Source organism: Diabrotica undecimpunctata, chromosome 6, assembly GCF_040954645.1.
Source record: "Diabrotica undecimpunctata isolate CICGRU chromosome 6, icDiaUnde3, whole genome shotgun sequence".
NCBI classification, from domain to species: domain Eukaryota; kingdom Metazoa; phylum Arthropoda; class Insecta; order Coleoptera; family Chrysomelidae; genus Diabrotica; species Diabrotica undecimpunctata.
In genome coordinates this window covers 129,118,718-129,131,913 of record NC_092808.1, presented here as the reverse complement: position 1 = coordinate 129,131,913, position 13,196 = coordinate 129,118,718, and the positions used below count along the sequence as shown (strand labels likewise).

The 13,196-nt window shown below is 31.9% G+C and overlaps 1 protein-coding gene across 1 annotated transcript in view; it reads right to left on the bottom strand.

Annotated features, from left to right (window-relative positions):
• Positions 1-13,196, bottom strand: part of LOC140443886 (inter-alpha-trypsin inhibitor heavy chain H4-like) — an 81,291-nt gene that overhangs the window by 29,269 nt on the left and 38,826 nt on the right. The window contains exons 2-6 of the mRNA XM_072535386.1: positions 9,159-9,285; positions 6,899-7,153; positions 5,239-5,442; positions 3,430-3,693; positions 1,129-1,410 (exon numbers count right to left, since the gene is read on the bottom strand). Coding sequence (XP_072391487.1) covers positions 1,129-1,410; positions 3,430-3,693; positions 5,239-5,442; positions 6,899-7,153; positions 9,159-9,285 — 1,132 coding nt within the window. The remainder of the gene's footprint in view (positions 1-1,128; positions 1,411-3,429; positions 3,694-5,238; positions 5,443-6,898; positions 7,154-9,158; positions 9,286-13,196) is intronic.

Below are 13,196 nucleotides of genomic sequence, written 5' to 3'. Positions count from 1 at the left end.
TCAAAATATCTCAAATACCTTTATTTATACATGGTTGGAATCCGATGCTATGAAAGGGTCCAATCAGATAGCCTCAGCATTATTTCATCGATTACAAAACACCAATTTTGAAGCCACTATTTCTCATATCAGGTTATTTTGTGATGGCTGTGGAGGCCAGAACAAAAATACGATAGTTATGGGAATTTTGTCCTATTGGCTTAAAACAGAAGCACCACGACACATCAAAAAAGTTACAGTGACGTACCCTGTTGTTGGACTTTTTTTTTACCCCCTGACCGAGTTTTTGGAAATTTAAAAAAAGAAATACGACCTATTGAAGTAATTGTCGAACCCGACACATACTTCGATATATTTAAGAAATATGTTACGGTTTTAAGGCTCGTTGCCGATTTTAATTTCTAAGATTGCAAAACTACCGTTAAAGATGTAGTGAAGGCACCTGGTTTATGGCATTTTCAATTCAAAGCCTCTAAGAGATTCCTCTTAAGAAATGATAAAAATAACAAAATTGAAATTTAAGGAGAGCCACACTGTGCATCTGAGCTGTTGAGTTATGGAAATGTTTGTAAAAGGGGCAAATCCTTCGAAAATATGGAACCTACCATCATGGATGTTGGAGTTCCTGTGAAGCCAGAAAAATTACAAGACGTAAAAGACCTTCTCATTAAGCATTTTGGTGAAGATTGGATTACTTTTGATAGCCTCAAATATTACCGTTTCCTTTAAGGGGACCAAAGTGACAGTGCTCCTGAAGAAACTGACAATGAAGATACTGTAATGCAAGACGACGTAGATTTAAGAGTTTAATGCTAAGATTAAAAACATTTTATGTTCTCTTTGTGTACAATAGCACATGACATGTTTATTATATTTATTAGCAATTAGTTGTTTCATAACTGTCGAATTGATTGTTGATTAAATGCTGCTGCAAAACTACTTAAGTTAAAATTGTATTTTTTACTTTACTCAAATTAATTGTTCATACACATAGCGGTGTTTGCAAGTGAACTACTCAATTATCTGAAAACGGTTTTAGACCAATCCACTTTTCTAAGAAATACAATAACAATTATATTTCTGTTTTTAGCTAAAAACTAAAAAGAGTTCAAGAAAAATATTACTTACACCCAATTGTTCAAACGGTTCCCTGTAGTTGTCCCACTGAGCAAGAATTGATTTCTCATTTTCTATATCCCACACGTATATTTCGCTGTTGAATTCGACAACACTGAGTGAGTCTTCAGGTTTGATCTCATCCAAAATACTGGTCATGGCATCTTTAAGTTGTTGGAGTTTGTTACCGTACATACTGGAACTTGTATCTAAGATGAAGTATACGTGCTTGGGGATGACTTCTGCGTCCTTTGGTACGAAAAAGTGTACGAAGTATCCATCTTGCAACAAAACCTAAGAAAAAGAAGTAAATTTATTTAAATATTATCAAGAGATAAATATCGTACATATGATAAAAATTGTTAGTGTATCAATTATGTTGTCCTTTGTTGTTTAAAAAATATATAAAACATTTGGAACATTGTCAATATAACATTAACAATATTATATTATACATATCTTTTGTCAAAAACTCAAAAAGAAAAATTATATTGAAAAGAAATAGTATGAATATACATATTTTATGATTTAGTACAGCTTGGCAATATAGTGGTTTACTATAAATTAAAAAAAAAAACAAACACTTAGGCACCCTTTATTTTTCTGTATGGTATGGCAAACAATAGTTAATATAGAAAGGATAGTATATTGAAATCATGTACATTCAACTTAATCATACATCTAGAATAAGAATGAATTCAATATTTGCTTAAAGCTTTATATCAAATGAAAGTACCAATCTCTAAGTTAAATATAAAACAAGTAAAGCATATACTCAAGAATGAGATCCAACCTAGTAGGGCGCCAATAAACGACATTATGCATGGCAAGATTTTACTAGAACTAACCCACAGTTGCTACAGAATAGTAACTATGATTTTTAACAGTATATTAAGGCTGCAGTACGTTCTGTTATAATGAAAAGTGGCACATATTATATTTGTACTATAGAATACTGGAAAGCATTTAAAGATGTCAACTCTTACCACCCGATTAGTCTGCTTCCAGATATTTTGAAGAAAGGAGATATCTAACTAAGTAAAACAAAGCTTACGCAAACACACAGGGTAGTGTGCTTCGACTGATCCTTTACATGACATATATGGCTGACTTACCAAAAAGCAATAACCTATCACTTGCAACTATTGAAGAGGATACTGCTTTTCTAATCTCTTATGGCAATCTAGCTCTAGAATCAGAGATACTGTTATAATATCTAAAGAAAACTAATGAATGGTTTAAGCTCTGAAGGAATAATGTGAACCCCCTAAAGTCTACACATATTACATTTCACTCTAAGAAGAGGTACACGTTTACAACTTAAGTTTGGTGGACATTCATTTTTTCACAATATTGTTGTAAAATGTCTAGACATTCACCTGGACAAACGATTAACTTTGGCCAAACATATATCGACGAAAATATTACAATTAAGTTTTGTATAGAGAAACCTTTACTGGATGCTGCGAAAACAACTCGCACCTATCGATCGACAACACGCTGTTGATATACAAAGCAGCATACATACATATGTTTACCAGCTTAGGGAATTAGCTAGCAAATCTGTTATGAAAATGCAAAGATTGCAATCTAAAGTTCTAAGAACAATCGCTAATGCCCCTTGCTATGTGAATAATGATGTCTTGCATAGATCTGCAGGTACCAAAACTCTCCAAAACTCAGATAAGTCCAGAAATGTTTTCAACAATGTTAAAATTAGCTGCATGTTCATCTTAAAACCCTATCATTCAACCTTCTCAACAACCAACAACTTAAGATATTGAAGCGATATTATCCCTTGGACATACCTAAACCCTCAACATAGTCATCCATTGTATTTTGTGGCGTTTTTTGTTTTCTTGCTCGCATATCTGTGTCGTATGTGCATATTTGACTGGTGAACAAACCAATATAATGTTATTAGGTTATGATGCATTGGTCACTAGACCTAACATTGTAAAGACAAACTAGTTGTCTAATAGTTTTTAATGCGATATATTGAAAAACTTTTTAGATGTTAATACAAACAAAAATATATAAATGATAGAGACAACTTAATAAAATCTAGAAAAAATAAAGTTTCTTAATTGGAAAGCTTCATTGCCTCAACGAAACTGAAATTCAAAATGAAATTTCAAAATTTTTTATCACCGTATCACATACTTCGATGTAATTAAAAAGTAAAGAAAATAATATTATTTTTGACTTATATAAATTCATACTTAAATAATGTATCTCGTGTAAATTAAATAATCAAAAATATTTGATTCTATATAAAACTATGTTTATTTGGTATTTATATTTTTTACAAACCTCTCCACCTTGTGGGTCTCTTTCAACTTCATACTGAACTACAAATTGTGCTGCGAGCCCATTGTATTCTATTCCTCCTAATTCTTTTGCATATTCCTTTTGCTTTACAACGTTTGGTTGGAACTTAACTAAAGCACTGGTAGAGTTAATGACTTCTATGAAAGATGCAGGGTCGAGTTTATCGTTGTTTTTAGCGATTTCGTTGCCAGATCTTAGAGATGGAGTTTTCACAAATACCAAAGGTCTGGATTCGTTGATGTATACCTAGTAATAAAAGTGTATTATTTTATGTTGTTCAACATAATAGCTCTAAATATATTATTAACAGCGAAACAAGTAACTTTAATAATTTTTAACGCGTGAAATTACACAGATGTGTTTTTTATGTAGATGATAAATATTCTTCTTGCGTTCTATCTGTTCAAAATTTGCACCATTCAGTACGGGTTCCTCCGACACAAATGTTTCTAATTTTAATATTCTGTTTATTGCTAAGCTTTAATTGGAAAGTCGTTATATTGTTCTGAAGCTATTTTCTTGTGGCATGTTAAAGTAATTACGATTTAAATTGGAATAAGCCAAACAATTTAAACAATTTTTAACTTTAACCAATTAAAGGTTAAAGTACGTTTATTGACGTTTCAATTTCCACTTCGGAAATCGTTCTCAAAATACAAACATTAGTAAATTAAACAAATTTTGTTTTTTGTTCCTTGGTGAAAAATTCTTTTAATTTAATTTTATCTGACTCGTTTATATTGACAATAATGCAGACATATATTATACATTTTAAAGTAGAAGACTTTAAAATGATATTGCGAATATTGTTGAGTTGCGTTCCTGGGACGACTTTACTTGTAAGAATGTTCATTCGATTACATGAAATCAACTTTAACTTGAGAATATCCGTTAGAAAAAATTATGGCATGTAATTCGTCTTTAAAAAGACAAACACATGCCATGATGACAGTAAAAAATCTCCTGTTAGTGATTCCATATGACCAATGAAAAAACCTCATAATTCTATCCCGACATGGTAAGTATTTGGTCGTGCATTTAGTTTACCTTCAATAAACACCAAATTCTGATTTTTTATGTTTGTTATTTAAAAAACATAAATGATGTATCCTCTATTTGTTACCGACTTACTAATACTGGTATTTTCTTTTTAATAACTTCCTCTTTTAATATGGGTAACCAGATGCTACTACATTCTGCAGAGGAATTTGCGACACAATTGGTCTCATTTAGCATAATTAGAGCCGCTTCTTTGATTTTTCTCTTTTTAAGATCCGTTTCTTTTAGTACTATATTTGAATCATTCCATTGAACCCTATGTTTATTATCCCATGCGTATTTATATATTTGAGATCTATCAAATTCTTTATTTTTAATATAAGATTGATGTTCACTTATTCTAACATTTAATGGCCTTGATGTTTCACCTAAATAAAACTGATCGCATTCACAAGGTATTTTATAAATGCAATTTTTTGCCTTTCTTGTTCATTGTTAAGTTTGGTTTTAGACAAAATAGATCTCAATGTGTTTGTTGTTTTGAATATTGTTGAAACGTTAAATTTATTTCCTATCCTTTTAAGTTTTGCTGATAATCCTTTTATGTATGGTATTGTTATTTTCCTCGTATTATTCCTTGAGTATGCTGTAGGAACTCGTTCTAAATTGTTCTGTTCTATTCGGTCGATTGTTGAAAATTCCTTATGTATAAACGATAAAGGATAATCATTTTTTTAATAAAACATTAATAATTTTAATAAAAGTCGTTATTACAGAAGTTAATTTACTTACTAGAACATTAAGATGGTCAACTACTTGTCCGGGACGAATGTTAAGAACTAATTCATATTGGTTGTTGTTTCTTTCCAAAAGTTCTTCATATGTCAAATAAAATGTTGCCTTTTCTTCAGCTCCAACGTTAACGGAAACTGTAAAGGTGTTGGAATCTCTAGTACTTATAGCAACATGAGCGGCGCTTTGGCCACTTTCTACTGCCTAAAAATAAAAGATACATGAACATTTAGAAATTCTTTAGTTGATGGGTAGCGAAATTTAGACAAAAACGATTAACAATATAACAAACCATTAAAGGGGAGTATTAAATATTAAATAGAAAAATATATAATAACAAATATTAAAAAAAAATAGACACATCTAGATAGACACCGATCTAGCATATTTTCCATCACATATCTTAGCAAATTGCGGATATGAAAATGCTGTCCTGACATGAGTGGTACCAGGAAATGACATAGTCGACCAAAACCAAAACTAACAAAACAAGAGTTTAACAAGACTACCAGTCGGGACGAAAAATGCCTAAATAAAAACTCCAGGCTATGTATATTTAGATATTTAATTGCAAGATTGGCAATTAAACATCTCAAAAAAATCAAGTTCAGTTTCAGAAATCTGGCATAACCTCACGTAGGCGACTTACGCAATGAAAAAGGATATTCAATGAATCTTGGTATTTTAACCTGAGTTAATGTGCGGACTATGAGTCAGCTTCTCGAATAATTTGTCGTTTTCTGACGAATAATTATGATTTCGGTCGTGGCGTGTTGGCTAGTTATAAGCGAGGGGATTGGACATTAACAGCTCAAAAATAACAGTGGATGTTCCTAAAATTGAATATATGTGTGTGTCGAAGATGACCCGAAACAGATAATTTCCCAGCTGAACTATATAAAGAAGGTAGTCACGATACCATAATGGCATTGCAGCAGCTCATAAGAGAAATATGGACACAGAAATCCCTTAGCAATGATTGGAATATTGGAATACTTTGCCCCATACACAAAAAAGGAGATATCTTTAAATGCTCTAACCACAGAGGAATTACACTTCTCATTCAGCGAATAAAATATTTTCCACAGTACTATGTCATCGTATGGTACCATATGCAGGAAGGATAGTATGAAAATACCAGGCTGGTTTCAGAGGTGGCAAATCGACAATTGATCAGATTGCAACCCCGAGACAAATTTAAAAAAAACACTGGAATATGGCATTGATACTCATCCCATATTTATAGACTACAAAGCAGCCTACGACTCTGTGAACAGAAGATTATAGGAATACCAAATCAGTTAGTAAATTGAACAAAACTAACTCTTGAAAAACAGGTTCAATATAAATGGATTAATTCAGAAGACCAGTACCAAAACAAATAATAAGCTGGAAAAAAAATTTAAAATGTCAGAGTTTAATATTTTAAAACCTGTATTGGGAAACATAGAAAAGATTAAGAAATAAACGGTCGAATGAGACCATAATGTAAAGTCTGAAGCATAGTAAGTTAAGGAAGCAGAAAACAATTTGAAACGGTATTTGTGCAAGAATCTACTTATACAACAAGAAAAATCTCAACTTGCTAGCTAAAAAAATGTAGAAATAAAGCATATAAAGTTACGTTTCAAAAAGTGTGTATACACCTTGAAGTACTTACCTTAGTATATATTTTCTTAGCCTCCTCTTTTTCCCTGACGTAAGCTTTGTATTTGTTCCAGCCAATTTCCATCACGAATTCTGAAATAAATGCTTTTTCAGGTAGAACGACTGAAAAGGTCGTTTGCTTGGCTGACTTAGCTGGGTTTTTTACCCTATTTGTTATCACAGTCTTAGCGTAACGATTCGTTACATTGGAAAGTACATCCATTTCATAAATCACAGGAACTAGATTAGCATCTTCAAGTTCGGTGAGCTGAAATAATAAAAAGAAAATAACTTCAATTCAATATTGTATTTATTTTACCCCGACTGTTTACAGATTTACTTACTAAAATATAGACATTTAAAAATGAGAAAATAAAAAAGCTTATCGGATACAATAGTAAAGCTAACGAAACAGATGATAATTAAAATTTTTAACAGATCATTAATTTTTTGTAAAAAAGTTTAGATCTATACTATTATAATTTCGACTTGACAATTAGAATCCTCGGGCCAGATCTTGAATCTATGTAACAAAAATAAATATTTGAACCTACCACATGAATTAAAATTCGATGATTAATTAATTGGATGAACTAACCAGCTATGTTCAAACATAAGAGATATATTCTACAAGGTTTTGAAAAACTGGTCTACCCAGTTTCTATATCAAATAAGGTTGAATTTAACCTTACACAATGTTTTTTACTCATCATCAATTAACACGTACAACGAAATCATGAAAGCTCTTGACGAAGCTGCAATGGAAGCTATTGGAGAAGTGAATAATATAAAGATTAGAAATGAATGATAGAATAAAAAAATAGAAGATCTTGTGGGAAACAAAAAAGACATGTATAATAAATGGTTAGCAATAAAGGACCTTTATAATCGGCAACAGTATCATACTTTAAACAAAGGAGTAAAAAAGGAGGTAAATAAAGCCAAAAATGAGATGTGGAATAAAGCCTGCAACAACATAGAAAATTTTATAGATACCGCAAGAAGTAAAGAAGCCTCGAAAACAGTTGGAGATAGTAGAACAGATAGAAAAGAACGCAGTAAGGTAATTCTAATTATAGGTCGAATATAATAAACAAATGCTGACAAAAGATCAAGCAAAATTCCAGGATATTGGCTACGAAAAATATGATATTTCCTACGGCGAAAAAACTTAAATAACCAAAGAAGAAATTAAAAAACACGTCAACGTATGAAAAATGGGAAGACTACAGGTCCGTAAATAACATGTTTCACCACCAGTAAAAGTAAAACAAACAGTTGATAACTTGGTTTTGAATAATGGAGGGCAATTTCTCAATCTTCCAGTTAATTTAGCTCTACGCTTAGATGCTTTAGTCAAAGATTTCCTGCAAATGCCTCACGATGACTTTTGTGCGACGGTAAAATTGAAACTATATAAGCCGAATTTGCAAAGACACGCACATTTTTACGCCTATAGAGTCACTGCTCGGCGCGCTAAAGATCTGATGATGTGCATTATTTAAAATTTAGAGCATCACGATGTTAAATGTCTCGATGAGAACGACGTAGACGTTCCAAAATCGGATGAAAGTAAGCAGACACACAACATTGAGCAGCAAATATTTAATATCATCGAAAACTTGGCGTCATGAAATGAAGACTGTTAATTGGAATTAATATGTATACCAACAATTTAAAGAAGTTGTTTTATTCATAACATTACTTAAGATTATAATATTTGTACCTTACTCTATGTTGAATGGCGTGTCAATAAATGTTTTTTATTATTGTGTTTAATTTAATATGTACGCTAAAGTCATCTATCTCAAATTTATTTTTTTATTTCTAGAATTATAACTGCTGTATATGATAAATAATAATTTAGTATTAAGAACTGTTCGAAGAAGAGTGGACTTCTATGGTGATTTAAGTTATAAGAACATCAAGATCGAATCTTTTATTGACAGATATGCTTTTAATTTTTTACTTCTCATTTAATATCTGTATATTCTTAGTTATTTTCAAGCAGTTTTTAATTTAAACCTGCATAGAATAGATATATTACGATGACTAGAAACGAGTTAATTGAGAGTAGTGAATCGATGTGAAGAACCACTATTTCGTGACGCTACCCGTCTCGCTATCCGTTACGCCTTCCCGTGGCGCTAGTTCCGTAACGCTTCCCTTAGCATTTTACTATAAAGAAAAAAGTAATACAACGCCAGTATAGAGGCTTTGCTTAAAAAAATAGGTAAGTTATTACGATTACTACATGTATTAATGCTACGTACCTCTCCTTCCTTGCCCTCTTTTGGTTGTTCAGTTGTCGATACAATGAAACTTACATCTCCTGGTGCGGAAATCGCTGATCTTAAGTTTAATATTACCAAAAATGGTAATATAAGGAACTTTACCTTCCTAGAAAAAAAATGTTTAAATATTAATTCAAAAATTACGAAAAATTTAAATATTATTATTATTATTATAAGGATTAAAATTTTTGTTATGTTATATATTTAAAATTTAATAAAAAATAAAATTTTCCTAACGAATTACAAATTCATCAGAACGTTTTCGGTCTTATCAGATCATCATCATTGAAACCATGGTTAAACATTAAAACTAGCCTCATAAAAAGGCTGGTATCTTCGGCAAGACTCAGATGTAGTCTCCGTTTCGAATGGGTTCAGTATGCCCTCTTAAAGCTAGATCTTTTAACATCGACTTGTCGCTTCGATTTAAATTTTTAAAATATAAAAAATATAATAATTAAAAGGTTATGACAAATTATGTGCTAAATATGTTTTCTCTGATGATGGTCTGAAAATTTAATTTTTATTAAATTATAAATATGGACCATTTTACAATAGAAATTCTCGTTCCTAGAAATAATAAATTCTGGTTATGTATAAATAAGCAATTATACGATTGTTGCAAATATGCAACAGAAATAATAACCATGACTCATGCTATTAAACATGGATATATGCGTAAATCCAGTTAATGCATATTTTACTCCATTAATTGGGGATACTTTTAAATGTCATATGGACATCTGACAACAACTCAGGGCACATTATAGCAAAATAATGTCCTAAATTGATTCAAGGGCCGTTTTATAACGGTTGTAACACTCATAATTACTTTTTATGTGCTGTTTTGGTGGAATAAAACCACGCAGCCAAACACAATAATAATTGAAAGCTGCAATACTAAAAAGACCCGCTTGTGTAGGTGATAATAGATCTGAACAACCTCCATCCTACATATGTAATGATCACTTACCAATCACATCAGATAAACTGGAAAAAGCAATATCACAACTAAAAGATGGCAAAGCTTCTGGAGCTGACAATGCATATGCTGAACTCATAAAGCTATTTAACACCGACGGTATTTAAAGACTAACAAAAAAGTTTAATGACATATATTTAACCCTTTCGCCACTATAGGGATATATATGTCCCGACGGATATTTCAAAATAACTGTTGGACTATATTCTCCCAAAAGTGTATTCAGTGTTTCTAAGTCTTTGTGGAGGTATGCAATACAAAATACAACGTATATTGTGATTCATTTTCAGTTATGGCGGCAGAAATAGTACACGTGTTGTATCGCTGAAGTAAAAAAGTGAAATTATTGTAGAAATCAAACTGCTGAAGCTTTGAAAAGCCAATTCTATATATACTAGTGGATTTAACAGTTACAGGTAAGTGTCACTATAGATAAAAACATTTGGTTCTTTGTTGGAAATGTAAGTTTTTTTGCATAAGAATGTGTGTAGGACACATACGTCCCAATAGTAATATTAAAAGGGATTATTTGTCCCAATCGTAGGGAAATATATTAAAATGGTTTCTACATTTTTGCTGTTATTACGTGTTTTGTTGATCTGTTTTTTTTTTAGGATGAGCCGCAAAGCATTGACAGAAAAAGAATTAGTGGAAATAGCTGGGCATTTGAGTGATATCTCTATATCCTCTGCATCCGATGAGCCATTTGATGGTTCTGCTAAAGGTAGCGACTTTGAGTTGTCGGATAATGACATTACAATAGATGAGATGAGTGAAATGGATGAAAGCGAAAGCGAAACTGTAATAGAACCAAAGGTAACTAACACAACAGACTTTCAACTAACACAAAACTAAGGTGATAATTCTAACAAGAATGTTAACATTTTTAAGAAAGTTACATGGAAATCTCCTGAAAAAAGCTTTGTTCCAAAAAAACAAATTCCAACTAAAGCAAATGGTGTAGTTTTGTTAGATTTGTACAAATCATAAACGGAGTTAGATGTATTTCTAAAATTGTTTTCCAGAAGTCTACTAGTTCATATAGCTACGAATCAGAGATTATCGCTCATTCAGAATAAACATATACTAAAAACGGACATGTATGAAATAATGCTTATTCTAGGCTGCACGTTAGTAATGAGTTATAATCGTGTACCCAGTTTTTATCGTTACTGGTCGTCTAATGAATTTCTTTCCAACTGTTTTATAAAGCGGTCTATTAGCAGAGACTGATGTACGTTCCTTTTGTCCAAAATGTATTATACTATTCCACAAAAACTAGAGAATTGCTCAAACTTATTACTTGGATGACCTTGTATCTTGCTTAAAAACATTTTAACAAGCTCGATCTGAAAGTTCTCACCAATCAATAGATGAGACTATGACAAAATTCAAAGGACGATCTAGTCTCAAGCAATATCTTCCAATGAAACCGATCAAAAGAGGAATAAAACTATGGCAAAGATCAGACGCCAAGAATGGATATATCTATGACTTTGATATATATGCAGGTAACGAAGTTTCACACTCAGAGGGCACCCTTGGAGAACGAGTGGTCAATAAGATGGTAGCAAGTATCCGATCTCCAGCAGTTTGTATCTGTTTCGACAGATTTTTCACAAGTGTGAATTTGATGCAAAACTTACCGTTGCGAATAGAGGTAGTAGTGAATTCTTAGTCACTGAAGATGGTATAACTTCTGCAAGGTGGTTGGATACCAAGAAGGTATTACTCATGTCGAATTGCCATTCTACTGCAATTGGTGTAACTAACAGGATATTTAAGAATGGCAATAAAGCAGAAATTACATGTCCTGAATCTATTATCTTTTATAATAGTTTTATAGGTGGAGTTGATCTCGCAGATCAAAAAGTATCAACCTATGATCTGGACAGAATCAAAAAGTTTTTTACAAACTTAAAATGACAGCAATTGTTAACTCTTGGATTATTTATCAAGAAATCCAGCATAAGAAAATACCTCTTATTTCATATCTTGTGTCACTTGCAGAACAGATGATACAAATGGGTAAGGAAAGGGCTATGGTAAAGAGACGCCTTAGTGCAAAAAGTGGTCCCAGAACAACACGTCAAAAATCAATGAATAATGTGGGGGATCATCTACCATCGGAAGGAGATACAAGGTACAAAGACAATTTGTTTTGCATGTAATTTACCTTTGTGTAAAAAATGTTTTTTACCGTTCCATTCGTAATAAATAAATATTCTTCCTAAAACTTTGAATTTATTTTGCTTCTATTCTATAACTAGAGGTACAAATGGTCCCACGGAAAAACACTACTGGGACAATAGATCCCACCGCCATATTGGTTTTCCAGATTTTTCAAAAAATATAATTATTATATTTTCAAGAATTTGTTACCAGTTTGAAATAGTTTATATACTTTTTTTCATAATTTCTACTAAAAACATGTTCAGTGGTGAAAGGGATAAACGGTGTAATACCAAGATAATGACTGAAGACAACGTTTATTGCTCTACCAAAGAACACACAATTCGTATTCTGCAATGATTTCCGGACCATTAGCTTAATGAGCCACATTTAAAAGTTATTTCTAAAAATCATACATCAAAGGATATAATATAGACTATGCGAAGAAAAAATCAGCCATACACTGTTTGATTTTCGAGAAGCAGTGGGTACGAGAGAGACGCTCTCTTTAGCATACAAGTGCTATTTCAACGATGTAGATATGTGAATTGCGATATTTATGCATGTTTCATTGATTATCATAAAGCGTTTGACACAGTAAAGTACGACAACCTGATGGAAATATTAACAAATATTAATATAAACACCTGTGATATAACAATTATTAGCAATCTTTACTGGAAACAAACATCGTCTATACGTATAGAGGCGTAGGAATCAAATGATATCAAAATCAAACATGGGGTCCGACAGGGATGTATACTATCACCCTCCCTGTTCACTATATACTCTGAGGAAATCGTTTAAGAAGCAGTAGAGAATGTTTAAGCCGGAATTCGAATTAATGGAGAGTGTATCAATAA